Genomic DNA, 23397 nt, shown 5'->3' with positions numbered 1-23397 from the left:
TGTGCATTTATTTGTGCAAATGTTATAATTATTTCAGTTTTCCTGCTTAGATGTATGTAGTAACTTACATTTATCCCTGTTCAAATTCATTTTCTTATCTTTGGCTCAGCTTTTCAATCTGTCACGGTCTTATCTATAGTCGAACAACATTTGGAAGCCTGCATAGTTCTCTTCCTGGGCCTCATTGATTTGCGTTTGCTGACAGAAGGCACTGGCTTTCTGCACATGGTCAGAGGTATTCCTTTCTCTAGTCCCTCTGTAAACCCAGAAGGGAAATAGGGCAGCTTTATGGCCTCCTCCCCTCTTGTCATTTCCTCCTTCCTGGTCTAAAATATTTGAAAATAGAGGGTCTGGCCCTGGGTCAAAATAAAAGATAACGATTTATTCTCATTTTGAGAAACACTGCCATTTTGTGGGTCATATAAGTTCAGGAAGTTACTGGTAGAGTATATATATATTGGTGCAAAAACATCTATAAAGCCACCAGGTATCAGTAAAACATGGTTCTGTATGGAGACGACAAGTGCATTTGCTAGGAACGTAAAGGCATCACCTCTATCTCAAGTTCAGTTTTTTCAAGGACATAATCTTAATAACAAATCTGAAATGAAATACGTTAACTGGCATGAACTGCACAATCAGATTGTGAATATCTTATGCCAGAAATTGCCTTTTGCCTGCTGACTATAATCTGATTTGAAACATAATTTACATCTTTGTACTGCTTTAGGGGAGACTGTGAGCAACAGATTGTTCACAAACAGTGCGCTTTCTGTATGGGAAGTGAAAGGTTTTTGGGGACAAGTGAGAAAGCTGACGGAGAATGGAGTGATGGAGGAAAGAAGCAGAGCTTGGAACCATAACTTTTTTGGACTATGACTCCCAGAATCATTCTGGGAGTCATAGTCCAAAAAAGTCATGGTTCCAAGCTCTGCTTCTGGAAGTCATAGTCCAAAACATCCAGTGGTTTCCACTATACCCTGTACCCCCCAAAATGAAGCAACCCCATGCATACCAAAATCAATGCACAAATATTCACAGCATCACCACAATATTTCCACAAAAGCCCTGACTCCTATATATTATGAGTCCCGACTAGAGTAGCTGCACTGAACCAATTGTTAAAAAGTGAGTCGATGCATAGGTAAACCTTACTGATTTTAATGGGTCCATTCTAGTTGGGATCAGTAACAGGACTCAGTCCAATTTTTAATATTTTGGGGGGCCTATGTTTGGTCCTTCTCCTCCATTTCGGACATTTTAGGACTGAAGGGGAGAGTTGTTTCAGACGATGGTGTCTCCTCCCGACAGCCAGCAGTCAAATATCTCTTGGCTTTGGGATCCCTTCTCAAAGGCAGATGACAAGAGGGCCCTTTTTGCTCAAGGAAGGAAGTCTCCCTTCTCTTTAGTTGGCCTCCTCCATCTCACAAATAAAGCCATAGAGGCGAGAGCAATGGTCGTCGTTCCAGCAGCTCTCACTGGTGAGGTGGGCACAATCCTCTCCACCACCAAGACCGTGGCCGTACCAGTTATCTGGCTGCTCCGGACACCATTCCCTATGGGAAGAAAAAGTAACTTTTTTGGATGAGAACTCCCAGAATCCCCCAGCCAGCTGGGTTGTCTGGTGAGACTGGTACCCATCCTATAGTCCTTCCACTCCCACAAAGACATTTCTATCTCAACGGATTGTCCGATGCCCGTCCAGCCTGAACAACTATTATAGTTTTCCATTTGTGATGTTTGTTGTCCTCTTGGTTTATAAAAAGGTTAATCTGTGTTTGATCTAAGGTACAGTAACTCTTTTAATACCATATATACTCGACTATAAATCGACCTCATATATAAGTCGAGGGCAGGTTTTGGGGCCATCATTATGGATTTTGATATGACCCATGGATAAGTTGAGAGCAAAACTTAAGGGCATTTAATGAAGGATGTAAAGGGTGAAGCAAAGGAAAACAATGCCAAAGAACTTACAAAATTCCAGCAGGCATAACTACTTGTGCTCATACTACTACTACTACTACTACTAATAATAATAATAATAAAACTTTTATTTCTATCCCACTTCTCTGTTACAAACAATCGGAGCAGCTTACACTTTAAAATTATAACAATGCATTACTAGAGGCTGGATGGGAGAGTAGAAGGGGATCAGTGCTTCTAAGGCAGATTAACTCTTGCCTTTCCCCATATAGATATATAGATATTAATCTAAATTTCTAGACATATACATGAGTATATATACAGTAGTTTGATGTCCTTATTGTCTAGGTTGACAAAAAGGCTGGTTTTAATACACACACACACACTGTAGTTTACTCACTATTTAATTTTGTTATTTTGTGGATTTTAACTGCGTGGGTCCCTCCATTTTTTTTTTTGGTCCATTGTAATAAGCTACCTTGAGAGAGCCAGCTTGGTGTAGTAGTTTGAGCATTAGACTATGACTGGAGACAAGGGTTTCAAACCCAACTCAGTTGTGTAAACCCATGGAGGGCCATTGGGCGATTAATGTTACACCGGATTATTAATACATCTCTGAGGGATGGGCAATTTCCATCGAGCTTAAAATTGGCCACGGTAAAACCTCTGCTCAAAAAGCCCTCCCTTGACCCCCTGATGCATAACAATTATCGGCCAGTTTCGCTACTGCCATTTTTAGGGAAGGTGATCGAGAGGGTGGTTGCGATCCAGCTTCAATCGATCTTGGATGAAACGGATTATCTAGACCCATTTCAAACCGGCTTTTGGGCGGGTTACGGGGTTGAGACTGCTATGGTTGCCTTGGTCTATGATCTCCGTCTGGGCATGGACAGGGGTAGCGTGTCCCTGTTAGTGCTCTTAGACATCTCAGCAGCTTTCGATACCATAGATAGACCATGGTATCCTTCTGGAGCGCCTGGAAGAGTTGGGAATCGGGGGCACTGCGCTCCAGTGGTTCCGATCCTACCTCTCTGGGAGGTTCCAGATGGTGCAGCTGGGGTACGTGTGCTCCGACAGGAGGGCCCTTACATCTGGGGTCCCCCAAGGAGCCATCCTGTCTCCCATGCTTTTTAACATTTACATGAAACTGCTGGGAGAGATCATCCGGAGACATGGGGCGCGGGGTTATCAGTACACTGATGACACCCAAATAGTTTTCTCTATGTCTCCGACTGATGCAGTGACCGGGGATGGCATCTCTCCTCTCGTGGCCTGTCTGGCGTCGGTAATGGGCTGGATGAGGGAAAACAGACTCAGCCTGAATCCAGAGAAAACGGAAGTACTCGTGATAGGTTCCCCTGGTCCGGGAACGGCGGTGGTTCCACCTGTCCTAAACGGGATCACGCTTCCTGTGAAGGACTCGATACGCAGTTTGGGGGTGCTCCTTGACTTGTCGCTTCACCTTACATCTCAGGTAAGTGTGACAGTCAGGAGCACCTGTTATCAGCTTCGGCTGATACACCAGCTGCGTCCCTACCTGGGCCGGAGGGACCTTGAAACTGTAGTACATGCTCTGGTAACCTCTCGTTTGGATTTCTGCAATGCGCTCTACATGGGGCAGCCCTTGTATCATACCCGGAAGCTGCAATTAGTGCAGAATATGGCAGCACGACTGGTCACTGGTACAACCAGGGCCAGTCATATAACACCGGTCCTTAAAGACCTACACTGGCTGCCTATTCGCTTCCGGGCGCAATACAAGGTGTTGGTTGTTACCTATAAAGCCCTAAATGGCTTGGGCCCAGGGTACTTAGAGGACCGCCTCTCTCCGTACAATCCGCCCCGCACCCTCAGATCAATCGGGCAGCAATTTCTAAGGGTTCCAGAGGCCAGATTAGTTGCTACTACTAGGAGGGCCTTTTCCATCTCGGCCCCCAGCCTCTGGAATGCGCTGCCCTTTGAGCTCCCCTCGGCCGCCTCCCTTACTCAGTTTAGGAAGGGGTTAAAAACATTCCTATTTGAGCAGGCTTACCCCTGACTCTCTGACCCCTGAATTATTCTCTCCTCGCCCCCTTCGTCAACATGTCAGCTGGCATGAGTGGTGGTTTTTATTGTTTTTATTGTATAAGGTTTTTAATGTTATGTTTTTGTGATTTTATACTGTTTATATTGACATATTGTCATATTGTTATTGTTATGTGGAATGTTGGAAACCGCCTTGGTCTTAGAAAGGCGGTATACAAATAAAAGTTTACTTACTTACTTACTTACTTACTTACTTACTTAGTCATACTCTCTCAGCCTCACAGCAAGGCAATGGCAAACCCCCTCTGTCTGGACAAATCTTGCCAAGAAAACGTGATAGGTTTGCCTTCGGGTCGCCATAAGTTAGAAACAACTTGAAGGCACACAGCAACAACAACAACAACAAGCTGCCTTGAATAAACTGGGTAAAAGGTAGGATGTAAATACAGTGGGCCCTTGGTATCCAACTGGGGTTTGGTTCCAGGACCCTCCATGGATACCAAAATCCATAGATGCTCAAAGCCCATTTAATACAATGGCATAGTAAAATGGTGTCCCTTATACAAAATGGCAAAATCAAGGTTTGCTTTTTGGAATTTATGTATTTTGGAATATTTTCAATCTGTGGATGCTTGAATCCGTGAATAAAAAATCAGTGTATACAGAGGGCCAACTGTAAATAAAGATGATGATAATGATGCTGGTGGTTGTGCATGACTGATGATGGGACATCTCATCGGGAACTTAGGTGGGATACTGGGACTTCTTGTCCAAAAACCTCATGGTTGGAGGTCCTGGGAGTCCTCATGTAGGCCATTCTATGGAGAAAGTTTAATGTGGGCAGTGGAAAACTGGTATGTGGTGGAGCAGAGAGGACAAGGCGGATACTATATGGCCAAAGGCTTCAGGCATGCCTAGTGTCTTATTATGAAAAAGTTGGCACAGTAGTCAACTCACTCTGTTTTAATGGTGTAGGGTGACCCGTCCACCCATTTCCACGCCCCGCTGGCATCGGTCAAGCCAATCCACATATAATTCGGCCTCACGCGCACGGCCACAAATTGCTAGTGGGAGAAAAGAGGCAATTTATGCAAAACTAAAACACGCAGAGCCCTAAATTGCAAAAGGCAAGGGAGCTGCTACCCCACAACTGCCCAGACCTAATGTCCAGCTGGCTGCCATATGTGGGAGAAGTCTCCCCACTTACTTGCTCTTCGTAGGAGTTGATGATCACCAGGTGGGCATAGCGGGCCTCACAGTCTGCTTTGGCGTCTTCCCAGGACTTCTGTGCTATGGACTCCCAGTAACAGCTTTTGCGGAAGGAAACCCAGTTCTTGGGACAGCAGGCTTCTGGGCTGGCTGGGAATATAAGATGCATCGTTGTATCCTATCTGTTCAGCTTGCAAGCAGAAAATGTTATACGAAGAGTAGGTTTGGACAAAGAAGAAGGAGGAGTGAAGACAAGAGGAAGGAGCATCAATAATCTTAGGTATGCAGATGACACCATAATACTAGCAGAAAACCTCAGAGACCTGGAACAACTGCTAATGAAGGTCAAGCAAGAAAGTGCAAAGGCAGGATTGTTGCTGGACATAAAGAAAACCAAAATAATGACAGTGGAGGATTTACATAAATTCAACCTAGAGGATGATTTTTAGAAGAAATTATATATATATATATATATATATATATATATATAAACTACTTTTTATTTTTATTTTTTAAATTAAATATTGAAACATTTTTAAAAACCCTCTCCTTTCTCTTCCCAGTGTGCCTCACCTACTCACCCCATCTCTCTTCAGCATTTTAAAAGAGGCAGATGAATGGCACAGATGGTTTCTGCCCAAAGGCAGATCTTTGGGGAGCAGTGGTGTCATTGGAGAGGCGGGGTATATTATATTATTATTATTATTATTATCCCCCCTTTAGTTGTGGTCCGCACCCTCTAATGATACCCCTGGGCTCATTGCTATGGAATCCTGGGATTTGTAGTTTGCTATGGTACCAGAGCTTTCTGGCAGAGAAGGCTAAGTACACTTAGCCGTCTGTATCCCCAGATTCTTTATCCATGGATTCAAGCATCCATGGCTTGTGTGTGTGTGTGTGCGCGCGCGTGTGTGTATTACACAAAGAAAACCTTGATTTTGCCATTTTATATAAGGGACACCATTTTACTATCCACTGTATCTAATGGGACTTGAACATCCATGGATTTTGGTATCCACTGGGGATTCTGGAACCAAACCCCCGTGGATACCAAGGGTCCACTGTCCCATAACTTCACAGCAGTGAGCCATGGCAGATAAAGCAGTGTCAAACTGCATTAATTCTGCAATGTAGACGCAGCCCCAGTCTGCAAGGCAGGAGGAAGCATGTCAAGCAAGTCTGTGTAGACTGATATTTTCCTCACTGGTTAGCTTTGATGGGCTGTTGTTGTTGTTGTTGTTGTTGTTTTGGAAGGATATTCTCTGTGCAACTGGTGTTGATGCCTAAGGCAAAGGTCTTAATAGGATCACCTGGGACTAAGCCCTTTCAAGCCCACCAAGGCCAGCCTGCCATGATTTTACAAGGAGTAACCCCTAGGTCCTAGGTTTTGACCCCCAAATCTCAGGGCTTAAGAGAGTCCTGACTTGGTCCTCTCAGATCTTTCGCCTTTGGCAGGTGATGGCCTTTTCTGTACACTTTTTGGTAAATGTGCTTTCCCATTCAGATGCTCTCCTCCATTTCCCCCCCCCCCCCAAAACAAAAGCTTCTGCTCCTCCGTTTTGTCCTGACCTGATCGATTGCGTTTAAAGTTCTCCAGGTCACAATTCAAGTTTCTCAAGTTCTTCTGCAACTCGTTCACTTGCCCCTGGAGTCGTGTACGAGCTGGAAAGCAAAGAAATTGATATTTAGGAGGAAAGCCTGGTTAACAACAGCAGGGGCAAAAATCCATCATGTTAAACAAACCATGAATCGTGAATTCATACACATCATCTTCTAAATGACTGAATGCCAGCATTTCGGATGCAACAGCCCTTTTCGTGCGCATAAACCACTTTGGGCAAGTCATGCTTTCTCAGCCTCAGACCAAGGCAAGGGCAAAGCTCCTCCGAACAAATCTTGCCAAGAAAGCCCCATTCTCTGAAGATGCCAGCCCCAGGCAAAACGTCAGGAATAAACTCTTCTAGAACATGGCCACAGAGCCCCCCCAACCCCCCCCCCCCCAACCCCATAAGTTGGAAATGACTTGAAGGCACATAACAATGATGACCACAACCACTGATCTGTGCAAAAGCCTGAGGATTCCTGCCTGGATCTCAGAAGGATACTATTATTATTTTATTATTATTTCAGTTATTTATATTCCGCCTTTCTCCCAAATGTAGGGAATCAAGATTATCTGACAGACAGACAGATAACAAAACCCACTGTATCTCTGTCTGTCTGCATCTATCTATCTATCTATCTATCTATCTATCTATCTATCTATCTATCCAAGTCCCTATGTTGGGGGAAACGTGGGATAGATGATGATGATGATGATGATGATGATATCTGTCTTTATTTTAAAATGTCTTTTAATCTGTTGTTGTGGAAGCCACCTTGGGGACTGGCCTGGGAGAAAGGCAGCGTATAAGTAAAGTAAACAAATAGATAAAAATTCTATCTATCTATCTATCTATCTATCTATCTATCTATCTAAGTCCCTATGTTGGGAGAAAGATGGGATATAAGATCATCATCATCATCATTTTTTGTAAATGTCTTTTAATCTGTTGTGGGTACTGGCCTGCGAGAAAGGTGGCATATAAATAAAGTAAATAAATAAAAATTCTATCTATCTATCTATCTATCTATCTATCTATCTATCTATCTAATCTCTTTCTTTTCCCATTATTTGCCAATTTATTTTCTTCTATATAGCTAAGGAGTCTCCCAAAAATGCAGAAAATTCTCCGGTGGGCGGCCTTGTTTTGCTGCCAGGCTGATGGGCAGAGGATCACCCACGGTTGGCATTAGCAGGAATTCATTACTTGACAAACTCAGCAACGCACACCATAAACTGGGGGCGGAAATGGTGGCTCTCTGCCTTGTGGTTCCCTCTGGAACCCCGCAACCTCCCGGTCCCTCCCTCCCCAAAATGCTGGCCAGCGGGGAAAAGATAGTAGCCACAAAACTGCACTATTCAACTTTGCCTTTGTACTGTTGTTCTGTTTGGGCTCACTCCACCCCAAAACAGCCCCAGATCACACACACACCCCTGAAATACCAGAAATGAGCAGAAGATCACTCTGAGATATTATAAAATGGAGGCAGTGTGTGGCTGGCCTGGGGTTACAAGACCTCAAAATACCCCATCACTGTCCAAAATTGAGTGGTTTGGACACATTAGGGGAGAACCAGTGTGAAGGAGAGTATTGGACTCTGGGAGACCTGGGTTCAAATTCCTGTTCAGCCCAGGAAATTCATTGGAAGTCACACTTTCTCAGCCACAGAGGAAGACAATGGTGGCAAACCTCCTCTGAAGACATCTGATCAAGAAAATCCTACAAGAAGGTTGCATTAAGCAGACCTGGCTGTGCATAGCAATAGCAATTAATTGTTGATACATACCTTCAAGTCGTTTCCAACTTATGGCAATTGTAAGGTGACTCTATCATAGGGTTTTCTTGGCACGTTTCTTCAGAGGGGTTTTGCGATGGCCATCCTCTGAGGCTGAGAAAATGTGACTTGCTCACCTGATGCATTTATGTGGCTGGACTAGGATTCTGACCTTGATCTCTTGAGTCCTAGCCCAATGCTCAAACCACAACATCATACTAGCTGTCATAAACAATAGCAATACACAGAAGGAAAAAAGAGTGTTGTACATTGGCCCTGGTGGACTCACCTGTTTCTCCTTCCTCTGTCAGTTGTTTTACTGTTCCTTCTATCTGTGTAACCTTTGCATCCGCATCCTTTCCTGCAATGCACAAAGGAGGGTTGGGTGATAGAAGGAGCTTCCACCCCACCAGCCCTCTAGATTACTTGGCTTCAGTAGCATACCTAATATATTTGACACCCAGTGCAGATCACTGCAAAAATAATGCAGTTTCACAACGCTTTAACTGCCATGGCTCCTGAGATTTGTAGCTTGTTGTGGCACCAGAGCTCTCTGGCAGAGAAGGCTAATATTCTCACAAACAAATCCCAGGATGGAGTTATGGCAGTTAAAGTGGTGTCAAACTGGATGAATTTTGGAGTGTGGCAGCAGCCTAAGGGAAAGATTGAGTGAATGTTATGGGAGTTTCTTGGGTGCAGAAAAGGGTATTGCAGTACCCTCCAGAGGAAGATGACAAAAGGTCTGAAAACCAAGCCCTGTGAAGAATGTTTAAGAGAATTTGGGTGTGTTTAGCCTGGAGAAGAGAAGATGGAGTGGTGGCAGGATAAAGCCATCTTTAAATGTGGGAAGGTGCCATCTTGTGGAAGATGGAGCAAGACTGCTTTCTGCAGCTATAGGGGTAGGGCATGATCCAATGGATTAAAAACTGCAGGAGAGTAAATGCTAGGGGAAGCTTTTTTTAATGGCTAGAGCTGTTTGATAGTGGAAGAGACTTGTTCGGAAGGTAGTGAACTCTCTTTCATTGGGGGCTTTTAAACAGAGGTTAGATGGCCATCTCTCACTCTTCCAGATTGGTCTAAAGACGCACAGTTCTCAAAGCACTACTCTTTTGGGTTTTGCTGGGTCATCTTAGTTATTATCAACTCCATGTCCCTTGGTTTCATTCCTTGCTGGGGTGGGGGGGTGGGGGGGCTATTTGTAGCAATTTGGGGGGTCTGCTCTAGGGTTCTTCTAAAGGTGGTTTGTTGACCTGGTCCGAAGGGCACATTTTCTCCTCTGAATTAAACAAATGTTTTAAAAGAGAATTTTCACTGATGCCCCTCCCCCCTTTAAATCTTTAAAATCACTCTTTAAATCAAAAGTGAAAGGAGAAGATGAGAAGGACGGATGGTTCTTCTGCTAAATCAGGGGTAGGCAACCCTTTTGAGCCGGGGGCCGGGTTGGTGTCCCTCGGACAACTGGGGGGCCGAAGCCAAAAAATAAATAATTAAATAATTTTTTAAATAAATAAATAAACCGGGACAAATGTAGGACAAAATTTTTAAATGGAGGGCACTTTTTAAATAAAAAATGGAGGACACACGAAAAAATTTGCTGATTTTTTAAAAAATGTTAAGATGCATGTTTCTAAGCCTTCTATAGAAATTGCCCCACCGTGCCCCCGTGCGAGACGCCAAAGGCCCCGGTGGCAATCGGTGGCAAGACTGGGCTGGGGCCGGTCCCAAGGCCTCGCCGGGCCGCATCCGGCCCGCGGGCCGCAGGTTGCCTACCCCTGTGCTAAATCTTGGGATCAAAATGAAACCCATTCAAGGGTGGGAATAAAAGGTTGCAGCTGGTGCCAGGAATTGCCAGAAAATAGTCCAAGAAAATAGAGACGTTGCTTGGATATTTTAATAGAACTCCAGAATGTCAGCAGCCAATGCCACAAATTCCCAATGATATTGTCCCCATCTGGAGGGACCAAAGACTGTAGCTGGAGTTGGAATAGATGGCCTTTTGGGGTCCCTTCCATTTGTATGGTTTTGTATGCTCCAGATCACGAGCTCTTTGATGACTGCTTTGGTTCATGTTCCATCTAACAATGGCAAAAGCAGAAACACTAGACTCAAGCATAGAGGCAACCAGGAATAAAAACACGCTTGTCGTCCACCATTGCAATGCCTCCGTCCCTTACCTCTGCTCTGCAGGCTGGCCATCTCCTCCGCCACAGTCCCATTGAGGCTTTGGAGAGTCTCCCTCAAGCTGTTTATCTGAGAACGGTGGTTACTTCCTGCGGGTGGAGAAAGGAGAGAGATGAAAAGAGGGAAAACTCATATGCTCACTACTTCCATCCATTTTGTGGGCCCCCCATTTTGCTTAGGCTGCCAGCTCCTTGCATCTTCCTCACACATCCTCTTTCCTTTTGAACGTCTCCCTTTTTATTCTGCTTGGTGCCATCCCTGACAAAACGGCTCACCTTTGGCAGCAAATACGATGACGGCAAGAAGGAGGGCGGCACAGAGCCCCAGCAGGACGAGGACCAAGCGGCGGCTGGGGCAGAGACGGCGGCTCCACGTTGGGCTCGGAGGAAGCCTTGCCGGCACTGAGGAAAGGAGAGATGGGGGTCAGGAACCCATGCCGGCCTCCTTGGCTGAGCAAGGGCCTTCCACCTTGACATGGTTTCCCTGACTTGTTTCCCTTCAGAGCCTGTCTCATGTCAGCCTCAGAACTGGCTTTGTTTCCTCTCAGAGTCTGGCCTGTCTCCCCTCAGAACTGGCTTCTTTCCCTGAGAGATGGACCTGTCTCTCCTTAGGATTGCCTTGATTTCCCATGAGAGCCTGGCTTGTCTCCCGTGAGAAGTGGCTTGTTTCTCCTGAGAGACAGACCTGTCTCTTCTTAGAGCTAGCTTTATTTCCCTTCGGAGCTTAAACGCTGGTCCTGCAACCACAAGGTTGAGAGTTCGATCCCAGGCAGGGCTCCAAGGTCCACTCAGCCTTCCATGCTTTCATAGCTTGGTAAAATGAGGGGCTGTACAAACAGCCCTGAAGAGCCAGTATCCAACCACCTCTTCTTCAGCCGGATTGGGACCATGGCAACCTGACACTGTGGTCCCAACCCAGCTTTCCAAGGACACAAAAAGGAGCCGTAAAAAGCAGGTCCTTTTTGCGCCCTCAAAAGGGTGCCATAGCCGCGGTGGTGTGGCTATGTGGTGCCCCTTCGTCACTGCATCATCTAGACACAGCACAGTGCACCATCTGGAGCAGTGCATGGCACCCGGAGGGGCAGAATCAGGTGTGTGTCATCAAGACACTGCGCCTGACTGTGATCCCAGGTCGGCCTTTCAGGCCAGTTTGGACAGCCTCTTGAGTCCCAGTTTGTTGGGGGCAATTGGCTTACAGATTGTAGAATCATAGAATCATAGAATCATAGAGTTGGAAGAGACCACAGGGGCCATCCAGTCCAACCCCCTGCCATGCAGGAAATCACAATCAAAGCATCCCCGAAAGATGGCCATCCAGCCTCTGCTTGAAGACCTCCAAGGAAGGAGACTCCACTACACTCCAAGGGAGTTTGTTCCACTGTCGAACAGCCCTTACTGTCAGGAAGTTCCTCCTAATGTTGAGCTGGAATCTCTTTTCCTGCAGTTTGCATCCATTGCTTCGGGTCCTAGTCTCTGGAGCAGCAGAAAACAAGCTTGCTCCCTCCTCAATATGACATCCCTTCAAATATTTGAACGGGGCTATCATATCACCTCTTAATCTTCTCTTCTCCAGGCTAAACATCCCCAGCTCCCTAAGTCGTTCCTCGTAGGGCATGGTTTCCAGACCTTTCACCATTTTAGTCGCCCTCCTTTGGACACACTCCAGTTTCTCAATGTCCTTTTCGAATTGTGGTGCCCAGAACTGGACACAATATTCCAGGTAAACCGCAGAGAGAATGCTTAGTTCACTGATAAGTAGTATAGAAATGTACATGCGATTGCTATTATTGCTATCAGAACTGGCTTTTCTTCCCCTCAGAGCTACATCAGAACTGGCCTCTTTGCTTTGAGAAATGGACCCATCTTTCCTTTGAATTGACTTTGTTTCCCCTCAGAGCCCTTCTTGTCTCCTGTTAGAGCTGGCTTCTTTCCCCTGGCGATGGACCAGTCTATCCTTAGAACTGGCTTGATTTCCCTCCAAGGGCCTGGTTTGTCTCCCCTCCGAACTGGCTTCTTTCCCCTGGGAGATGTGCCAGTCTCTCCTAAGAATGGCTTGGTTCCCTTTCAGTGCCTGGCTTGTCTTCCTTAGAACTGGCTTCATTTCCCCCAGAGCCTGGCCTGTCTTTTCTCAGAACTGGCTTGTTTTCCCTTGAAGCCTATGAAAGCTCGTTAGTGACGTCTCTCTTTCAGTCATTCTCAAAAGTGCTACAAGATCCCTTTGCATAGCAGTTTCTGAATGAGGGTATGCTATTTGTATTTGCAGGTTCCACACCATCCAAAGCCCTGAACTGTAGTTTCCTTCGCTTGTGTGCAAATCCAGTACTGATGCAGGGACTCCTCACTGTGAGTATTTGGACCTGATCCAATCCAGTTCCTCATGATCTTTCCACAATAAGAGTTTCCACCTGGCGCACCCACCTTTCTGGATAGGTTTTCCACCCATATCCTCTACGTCCAAAGAGGTAAGATCCTGGTAATCCTGGCTCATTGTCACACAGACTCCGGAAGAGGGACAAGGGCCTGGAGAGACACAGAACAGTGTGTGAGCGTGAGGGCCTGGGTGCGAGATACATAAGGAGGTACCAAAATAATCAAGTTGAAGAAAACAGTGAATGTTAGCTATGACTGTTATGTGGTGTTGTGGTTTGAGTGTCGGACTGTGACCCTGGAGACCAGGGTTCGAATATCTGCTCAGCTCAGCCATGGAAATAAACTGCCCTTGGGCAAGTCACACACTCTCAGCCCCAGATGAAGGCAAGGGCAAATCTCCTCTGAACATATATGCCAAGAATACCCCATCACAGGTTTGTGTTAGGGTTGCCGTAAGTCAGAAGTGACTCTAAGGCACACAACATCAAATCAGTGATAAATATAAATCAACAAACAACAAGTCAGTGATAAATATAAACCAATGGTTCTGATGATAGCCGAGTGGAAGATCCACTTTGGATTGTAGTCAGAATTTTAAATGAACTCTCCAAAGTGTAGTGGCATTTGAGCAGGAATGCATCAAGATGCTTCAGAAAGGAGGAGTCAGAATGAGGATCGTTTGGCATTCCAGACCAAAGAGAAAGCGAGGCAAGAAATCCAACGAATAAAACTGAACTGAGTGTTCTCTCTGTTGCATTGTGCCCCAGACTGTGGGTTGTGTTGAAATTCTGAACTCGTTGCCTTTGGAGGAGTCAGAGCTCACAAAATTTCTTGTTTGGGGCATTTGCAGTATCCTAAACCCTGCAGCCACTTTGTAGTCCTCTGGCAAAACTTCTCAGCAGAGCCCAGTGCCCTCTTTACTACAACAGTAGTAAGGCACCAGTTCTGTTATTCAATGGTGGTCCTTTGCCTTAGAATCCTAGGATCCTAGAGATGGAAGGCACCTCAAAGCCCATCCAGTCCAATGCCCTTCTGCCATGCAGGAATACACAATCCAAGCCCTTCCAGTGACAGACGGCCATCCAGCCTCTGTTTAAAATCCTCCAAAGAAGGAGGCTCCACCAACCTCTGAGGCAGCATCAAACAGCTCTTACTCTCAGGAGCTTCTTCCAAATGTTTAGGCAGAATCTCTTTTCCTGTAGCTTGTAACCATTGCTCCGTGTCCCCTTCTCTGGAGCAGCAGAAAACAAGATTGCTCCATATTTAATAAATACTTAAGCATGGCTATCATGTCCCCTCTTAACTTTCTCTTCTTGGGGCCAAACATCCCTAGCTCCCTAAATTGGGTTTGGTAATTTCCAAACCTTCCGCTATTTTGGTGGCCCTCCTTTGGACATGCTCCAGCTGGTCAACATCCTTTTTGAATTGTGGGGCCCAGAACTGGACACAGGATTTGAGGCAAGGCCTTTCTGCCCTCCTCATCAGTTAGAGAGTCATTCATTCCAGAATATAAACAGAGTGAAAATGCTTTTAAAAACTTCTACAGTGGACCTTTCACATTTGCTGGAGTCAGGGGCACAGGGCTCCCGTGAAAGTGGGAAAACTGCAAATAAAAAACACACACCACTATTTGCTTGAGATAACAACTTTCTAGCAATATCTAGGTCAGTGATGGCAAACCTATGGCACATGGGTCAGAGGTGGCACTCAGAGCCCTTTCTGTGGGCATATGTGCCATCCCCCAAGCACAGAGTTTGCCAGAGTTTGTTACTAGAAAGCCAGAGGGACATGGCACTTTGCAATAAATAAGTTGATTTTGAGTTGCAGGTTGGGCACTCAGCCTCTAAAAGATTCACCATCACTGATATAGGTTGTCTAGGGCAATTCTGTGGTCAAGATCAGTGAGACGTTGGCCATGAAACTGCGCTGGAGGACCTACAAATGCCTAGAGAACAACTAGGAACTTGTAGGCTCTCCAACACAACTCTATGGTCAATTTCTGGCAGAATTGTGCTGGAGGACTTGGAGATTCCTAGAGAGAACATATTAATCCAATCCGTGAATAATCAAATTGGGAAAAGTCAAAGCCATAAATGTGGAGAGCCAACTGTGCCCAACTATTGCTTTCCCCCAACAAAATGCCAACCTCTTGGCACATTCCATTGAGCATGCTCTAGGCCAGGGCATGGTTTACCCACTCACCTCAGTTTCCGGGTGGGTCAAATAAGTCACTGCAAAGGGAGATAGGAATAGGTTTGAACCAGTTGGGAGTGGGCAGTGTCCAGTCTTTTGGTGTCCCCTTCCTGGTCTTCCTGGGGTTCAGGGGGGATTCTATGGCTCTCTGTCCGTTGACCCCTGGTCCTCTTCGACTGACGCTCTCCCCGCCTCTGTTGATCTTTGTACTGTCAATACGCTTCCCTCGCCAAGCTTAAAATGTTCACAAAAATGCACAGTGGCACCTGTGGGATCAGAAGGGAATACTCTTTCCTGCAAATGGCACAGATGCCCACTCTCCTCTCTCAGGCTTCCTTTAAAAAGTGGAAGTGTGTCACCACCAAGCTTTCTTCAGAAAAGGGCTTACCCCAAAGAAGGGGAGCCACACCGAGTAAAAAAAGTGCCCCAAAATGGATATAGATGGTGTAGTGATTATCACTATTTTTGCAGAAAACTATTTTTGCTCTGTTTTTGAGAAAGGTCAGCAACTTTTTCCCTTTGTCATCAGAAGCAAAAGCCAACTGTGGCGAGGTCTTGCCCCATTAGATGATGAAGGGGGATTCCTGGCCTAGAATTGGAAATGGGAGAAATCTGGGGAGAAGTTCAATGCTTTCTTAGCATTATTCCTCAGAGCAGATAACGGAGATTAAGTATACAGTGGCCTAGTAAAATGGCAGTTTGGCATAGTGTCGGACCCACTGGGAGTCCTTGGCCAAGTCACACTCTCTCAGCCTCAGGGGAAGGCAATGGCAAACCTCCTCTGAACAACTCTTGTTAAGAAAACCCCATGATAGATTTGCCTTAGGGTCACCATAGGTTGGAAAGAACTTGAAGGCACACAACAATGTAAAATATTATCCCTTATATAAAATGACAAAATCCAGTTGTAGATGGATGAATCCATGGATGCAGACTCTGTGGATACAGAGGGCCAACTGTCCAGATTATAGGGTCATGGAAGATACCCCCAAGGACCATCCAGTCCAACCCCATTTTGCCATGCAGGAAGACACAATCAAAACATCCTCAAAAGATGGCCATACAGTTTCTATTTAAAAACCTCCAAAGAAGAAGACTCCAGCACCCTTCCAGGCAGCATCTTCCACTGTCGAATAGTTCTTACTGGGGAGGTGGAATTTCTTTTCCTGCAATTTGCACCCATTGCTCTGTGTCCCGTTCTCTGGAGAAGCAGAAAACAAGCTTGCACCATCCTCAAATGACACCCCTTCAAATACTTAAAACAGGGCTGTCATATCACCTCTTAACCCTCTCTTCTTCAGGTTAAACATACCCAGCTCCCTAAGTCGCTCCTCATAAGGCATGGTTTCCAGACCATCCACCATTTTGGTTACCTTCCTCTGGACACACTTGCACCGTAGTGCAAAATAGTGGGCCCTTGGTATCCAGAATCGTCCTTAGGGGAGTGCAGACTGCACCAGGTGACACTCCAGAGAGGTGTGTGCAATGCATGCAATGAGGTGATACACCTGGAGGGACTGGCACAGCTACTGGGTGAGTGAGAAAGGGCATCACTTCCCTTTCCTTCTTCCCCAAGCAGCTGCACTGGACCCTAAACTGGCCCCCCTTCAGCAGTGGCCATTGCTGGGGGGCAGAGCCTTCAGAGTCTGGCATGGCCGCTCTCCCAGCACTTGTGCAGGATTATGAAGGCCTTTTGAGGGACTGCCTTTGGGAGTGCTGCCTTCGGAGTTCGGCATGGCTGCTCTCCCAGGAGTCATGCTGTCTTCTGAGGACCCTTTGGGTAAGGGGACTGCCATCAGAGTCCGGCACAACTGCCATGCCAGGCCCTGCACAGGTGCTCAGTCTGATGGGCAGACGGTGAGGAGAGGAGGCACTTTGCCCTCTCTGCACCAGGTGACACCAACCACAGGGATGCCACCATTGGCATCCACTGGGGTTTGGTTGCAGGACCCCCTGTGGATACCATAATCTGTGCATGCTCAAGTCCCATTGTACAGCTGGCCCTTTGTATTGACAGGCTTGCCATCCCTGGAGCATCCTCAAATGGTCCTGCCCTGTTCTCATCAATGGTGACCCATGCATGCAGCCATGCCAAGGTGGTTGCATGCATGTTGCACTGCCATTGATTATAATAGGACTTGAGGTCCTATGGCAGGGGTAGGCAACCTTTTTAAGCCGGGGGCCGGGTTGCTGTCCCTCAGACAACTGGGGGGGCTGAAGCTAGGGGGTGGAGCTTCCACCCTCCGGGGGCGGGGCTGTGTGCTGGGGTGGAGCTTCCACCATCTGGAGGCGGAGCCGCATGCCGGGGGCGGAGCTTCCACCCTCCGGGGGCCAGGCCTCCTCCTCTTTGCCGGCCCCTGATGGGGCCCCAGGCCCTGTCAGAGGCCAGGAAAGAGCCGGCGGGGGCCGCCAGCGCTGGAGGCCTCCCCCTCTTTGCTGGCCCCTGACGGGGCCCCAGGCCCCGTCAGAGGCCGGCAAAAAAGTCAGTGGGGGCCGCCAGTGCTGGAGGCCTCCTCCTCTTTGCCGGCCCCTGACGGGGCCCCAGGCCCCATCAGAGGCCGGCAAAAAAGCCGTCGGGGGCCGCCAGTGCTGGAGGCCTCCCCCTCTTTGCCGGCCCTTGACGGAGCCCCAGGCCCCATCAGAGGCCGGCAAAAAAGTCCTAGAGGCCTGCTGCCGCCGCCGGAACCCTGTTGGAGGGCCCCAGCGACAGCATTGAGCCTCCCAAAGGCCCGCCGCCGCCGCCGGAGCCCTGTTGCAGGGCCCCAGCGATGGCAACAGGCCTCCTAGAGGCCGCCGCCAATGGCAGCGAAGTCTCATGCAACCTTTCCTGTGGTCGTGCGAGACTTCGCCTCTAGGCTGCCGCCATTTTGTTTTTGCCCGGAGTGGCGAAAAGCCGCAATCGGCGGCGGCGGCGGCAGGAGTGGGCAGGGGGCGGCGGAAAGGCCCCCACGGGCCGCATCCGGCCCACGGGCCGGAGGTTGCCAACCCCTATCCAATGGTATTTGGCATCTGGGGTGGTGGTGCAGTTCTGGAATAAAATCCCTGCAGAGACGAAGGACTGATTGTATACACTTTAGTAGAAAAATGTTCCTTATAGTGGCAAACTCAAGGTTTGCTGTTTTGATTTTTAAAAAATATATACATGCAGAATCCATTGCTATGATGGGGGGGGGGGGGGCAACAACAGTGTAACAAAACTTAATTTTTTATTCCACTTTCTCAGTGCCCAGCCCTTTCTGAGCTGCGGGTACAAATTGCCCATTGAATTTCAGTTTCAGTGGTTTTTAAACTAACCTCCAAGCTTCCTGAAGGCTTTTGTTCTTCTGCACGGGACTGCACCACAACTTCTCTTTCTTGCTGACAGATTTCCCCCTTCCATGTTTGAGCAATTTGTAGTTCCTGTTAACGTTGTTCAAATGTGGTTTGTTGAGTTTGATAGTGCACCACTTAGGATGAAATTGAGAGACCCGTTACTTTTCAATGGCTGGAAAACCATACATTCTGAGGCTGGAAGCCTATTGCCTAGGCCCAGATATAACAACCTCATTAATTTTAGTTGTTGAAAAGTGAGTCAACACATAGGGAAAACTTATGGACTTAGTGGGTCTACTTTGGTTGGGACAAATCAGTGGTGTTGAAGCCCAAGGCTCACATGATTAGGTCTGTATCTACACTGCAGAATTAATGCAGTTTGACAGCGCTTTAAGTGGTGCAGTTCCATCTTATGGAACCCTGGGATCTGTAATTTGTTGTTGCATTTCTCCCTGACAGAGAAGGCTAAATCTTTAAAAAATCTCTAATCTAATTTAAAAAACAAAACAAAACAAAACAAAACTACAAATCTCAGGATTCTATAGCACTGAACCATGGCAGTTAAAGCGGTATCCAATTGCATTAATTCTGCAGGGCAGATGCAGCCTAGGTTGGACTCCTTGGGTTAATAATTCTGACTAGAGGAGACTCATTGACAGTTGTTGCACCTAAGTAAATCCAGTGGATTTAGTGGATTTCCTTTATGGCTGCTCCAGACAGGCCAAATGTGTTGCTGTATTTGTCCCTTTAACTTGTTGTGTCCCTCTCATGTTGGGGTTTTCTTGGCAAGTCCAGAGGGGATTTGGTGCTGAGGATGTTTAGTCTGGAGAAGAGGAGGTTAAGAGGTGATATGAGAGCCCTGTTTAAATATTTGAAGGGATGTCATATTGAGGAGGGAACAAGCTTGTTTTCTGCTGCTCCAGAGAACAGGACCTGGAGCAATGGATGCAAACTGCAGGAAAAGAGTCTCCTTCCTTGGAGGTCTTTAAGCAGAAGCTGAATGGCTATCTGTCAATGGGGAGCTTTGATTGAGAGTTCCTGCATGGCAGGGGGCTGGACCGGATACCCTGCGATTCTATGATTTCTCTGAGGCTGAGAGAGTGGGACTTTCCCAAAATGGGTTTCCATGGCTGAGCAGAGGGGGATTCAAACCCTCTTTTACAGTCATAGTCCAGCACTCCAACCATTACACCAGGTTGGTGCTCACCGTATCATTATATATCCAAACAATATTTCCGTTGGTCCAGATTTGTCTTTGAGACAATCCCTGGCATGAACTGCAACCCTTTCTTCCCAATTTGAGCTGGGTTCTTATTTTTAACTCTAAATCTTATACCACCCAAAAGGGGCTGGATTGGAGGGTCCCTGGGGGTCTCTTCCAGCTCTAAGATTCTATGAATTCCTCTCAGTCTTTCCAAGAAATGCCTGGTGACCCTGAGGACAGAGAAACTCTGCATGTGGCCAGTTCAGCAGAGTTTCACTTCTCACTTTCGTGGGGACTTTTACTGTAGCAAAGGCTATTTGTTCCAAATCTTCCCTTTCCTGGTAATTTATTCTTGGTGGAAAGCATTTTTATTGCACTTGTTCAGCTAAAAAAATAAATGGATTCCCTTACAGAACAAGAAAAGTGTGGCTTTCTTGAGAATCATGAATCATAGGAGGTTATGATTTATCTTGGGGGGAGAGAGGCAGGCAAGCTCCAACTGCCTGCCCGAAGAAGAAAAGCCCTCCCTTCAGCCACCATCTTGGGGAGAGAGAGGCAGGCTAGCTCCAACTGCCTGCCTGAAGAAGAAAAGCCCTCCCTTCAGCCACCATCTTGGGGGGAGAGAGGCAGGCTAGCTCCAACTGCCTGCCAGTAAGAAGAAAAGCCCTCTCTTCAGCCACCATCTTGGGGGGAGAGAGGCAGGCTAGCTCCAACTGCCTGCCTGAAGAAGTAAAGCCCTCCCTTCAGCCACCATCTTGGGGGGAGAGAGGCAGGCTAGCTCCAACTGCCTGCCCGAAGAAGAAAAGCCCTCCCTTCAGCCACCATCTTGGGGAGAGAGAGGCAGGCTAGCTCCAACTGCCTGCCTGAAGAAGAAAAGCCCTCCCTTCAGCCACCATCTTGGGGGGAGAGAGGCAGGCTAGCTCCAACTGCCTGCCAGTAAGAAGAAAAGCCCTCCCTTCAGCCACCATCTTGGGGGGAGAGAGGCAGGCTAGCTCCAACTGCCTGCCTGAAGAAGTAAAGCCCTCCCTTCAGCCACCATCTTGGGGGGAGAGAGGCAGGCTAGCTCCAACTGCCTGCCCGAAGAAGAAAAGCCCTCCCTTCAGCCACCATCTTGGGGAGAGAGAGGCAGGCTAGCTCCAACTGCCTGCCTGAAGAAGAAAAGCCCTCCCTTCAGCCACCATCTTGAGGGGAGAGAGGCAGGCTAGCTCCAACTGCCTGCCAGTAAGAAGAAAAGCCCTCTCTTCAGCCACCATCTTGGGGGGAGAGAGGCAGGCTAGCTCCAACTGCCTGCCTGAAGAAGTAAAGCCCTCCCTTCAGCCACCATCTTGAGGGGAGAGAGGCAGGCTAGCTCCAACTGCCTGCCAGTAAGAAGAAAAGCCCTCTCTTCAGCCACCATCTTGGGGGGAGAGAGGCAGGCTAGCTCCAACTGCCTGCCTGAAGAAGTGAAGCCCTCTCTTCAGCCACCATCTTGGGGGGAGAGAGGCAGGCAAAGCTCCAACTGCCTGCCTGTAAGAAGAAAAGCCCTCCCTTCAGCCACCATCTTGGGGGGAGAGAGGCAGGCTAGCTCCAACTGCCTGCCTGTAAGAAGTAAAGCCCTCCCTTCAGCCACCATCTTGGGGGGAGAGAGGCAGGCAAAGCTCCAACTGCCTGCCTGAAGAAGAAAAGCCCTCCCTTCAGCCACCATCTTGGGGGGAGAGAGGCAGGCAAAGCTCCAACTGCCTGCCAGTAAGAAGAAAAGCCCTCTCTTCAGCCACCATCTTGGGGGGGAGAGAGGCAGGCTAGCTCCAACTGCCTGCCTGAAGAAGTAAAGCCCTCCCTTCAGCCACCATCTTGGGGGGAGAGAGGCAGGCAAAGCTCCAACTGCCTGCCAGTAAGAAGAAAAGCCCTCTCTTCAGCCACCATCTTGGGGGGAGAGAGGCAGGCAAAGCTCCAACTGCCTGCCTGTAAGAAGAAAAGGCCTCCCTTCAGCCACCATCTTGGGGGGAGAGAGGCAGGCTAGCTCCAACTGCCTGCCTGTAAGAAGAAAAGCCCTCCCTTCAGCCACCATCTTGGGGGGAGAGAGGCAGGCAAGCTCCAACTGCCTGCCAGTAAGAAGAAAAGCCCTTCCTTCAGCCACCATCTTGAGGGGAGAGAGGCAGGCTAGCTCCAACTGCCTGCCTGTAAGAAGAAAAGCCCTCCCTTCAGCCACCATCTTGGGGGGAGAGAGGCAGGCTAGCTCCAACTGCCTGCCAGTAAGAAGAAAAGCCCTCTCTTCAGCCACCATCTTGGGGGGAGAGAGGCAGGCAAAGCTCCAACTGCCTGCCTGTAAGAAGAAAAGGCCTCCCTTCAGCCACCATCTTGGGGGGAGAGAGGCAGGCTAGCTCCAACTGCCTGCCTGTAAGAAGAAAAGCCCTCCCTTCAGCCACCATCTTGGGGGGAGAGAGGCAGGCTAGCTCCAACTGCCTGCCAGTAAGAAGAAAAGCCCTCTCTTCAGCCACCATCTTGAGGGGAGAGAGGCAGGCTAGCTCCAACTGCCTGCCTGTAAGAAGAAAAGGCCTCCCTTCAGCCACCATCTTGAGGGGAGAGAGGCAGGCTAGCTCCAACTGCCTACCTGAAGAAGAAAATGCCCTCCTTCCGACCACCATCTTGACGGGGGGAGAGGCCTGTTATATTTTATTTTGACTTTGTATTGTACTTCCTGTTGTACACCGCTTTGATCTAATTTGGAAAAGCAGTATATAAATAAACATTATTATTATTATTATTATTATTATTATTATTACCACACGGGGTTTGTCCTGTGCAGAAATGGAATTTAAAATTTAAAAGCCAGCAAAAGTGGGGTCGTTTTCACATTATATCTGTGGCATTGAGCATTAATCTGGCATTAACAGAAAGTGGACAAAATTTACTTTCTCCCGAAAGTAAAAAGTGGCCGATTTTGTCCACTTTCTGTGCGGGTTATTTTTGCATTAATGCTCAATGCCCCCAATGAGTCTGAAAACGATCCCGCTTTTGTGGGATTTTTCCGGGATTTAAATCCCATTTCTGCATGGGATTTAAGCACTAGGCCTCCCGTGTGATAAACTCCATAATTGCAAAAGCAAGAAGATACCTTGGAGGTTGTCTCATCCAGCGCTTCATAAATTATCTGATGTGGTAGATTACTTTCCCCGCACAGTCACCAAGGATTGGCACCGTGTGCGCGCTGTATTATTATCATCATATTTGTATAGAAAGAACTGGAGGTTGATGGCTCAGGAACCACCAACGCAGATCTTCCAACATTGAATAGATTAAAACCAGGACAAATGTGGCCAAGCAAGTTTAGAGTATGGTCAAGATGGCAAAAGCTATTTATGAGGAGGAACACACAAGTTATGAGAGGCTGCAGCAGTTTTCTTTTCCCTGAGCTGACTAGGGAGGGCAAGAAAACATATCCTGGGATAGCCATGTTGGCCATACATCGTAGAACAATAACATCCACAACCTACAAAACACCCATAGGCCAATCTCCTCTCCTCTTATTTGCAGAGTTAACTGAACGCAACCAACCTTGTGGTTTTGAACTCATTTTGCAGCAATTGAAGTATTTGGGGAACAAAAGGGGAAAGTGGGAGG

The 23397-nt window shown here is 47.5% G+C and overlaps 1 protein-coding gene across 3 annotated transcripts; it reads right to left on the bottom strand.

The window, feature by feature from the left end:
* Positions 1-1145: 1145 nt before the first annotated feature.
* LOC149304344 (asialoglycoprotein receptor 1-like) lies at positions 1146-22923 on the bottom strand. 3 transcript variants are annotated; one of them, XM_089480607.1, is made up of 10 exons: positions 22892-22923; positions 15291-15547; positions 13137-13238; positions 10995-11120; positions 10713-10808; positions 8828-8899; positions 6730-6822; positions 5159-5310; positions 4909-5015; positions 1146-1556 (listed from the first exon to the last, which is right to left on the bottom strand). In XM_089480607.1, the coding sequence occupies exons 3-10, from the start codon at positions 13204-13206 to the stop codon at positions 1406-1408; spliced, it is 867 nt and encodes a 288-aa protein (XP_089336733.1). In that variant the 5' UTR covers positions 13207-13238; positions 15291-15547; positions 22892-22923; the 3' UTR covers positions 1146-1405. The 3 variants fall into 3 exon arrangements, with proteins under 3 accessions (XP_089336733.1, XP_089336732.1, XP_089336731.1); XM_089480606.1 differs by lacking the exon at positions 22892-22923 and adding an exon at positions 22388-22410; XM_089480605.1 differs by lacking the exon at positions 22892-22923 and adding an exon at positions 18576-18692.
* Between the last annotated feature and the right edge of the window lie 474 nt (positions 22924-23397).

Source organism: Sceloporus occidentalis, unplaced genomic scaffold (genome assembly GCF_023333645.1).
Source record: "Sceloporus occidentalis isolate IW3139 unplaced genomic scaffold, rSceOcc1.0.p SCAF_14, whole genome shotgun sequence".
In the NCBI taxonomy this organism is placed as follows: Eukaryota; Metazoa; Chordata; class Lepidosauria; order Squamata; family Phrynosomatidae; genus Sceloporus; species Sceloporus occidentalis.
This window is presented reverse-complemented; position numbering and strand designations above follow the sequence as displayed.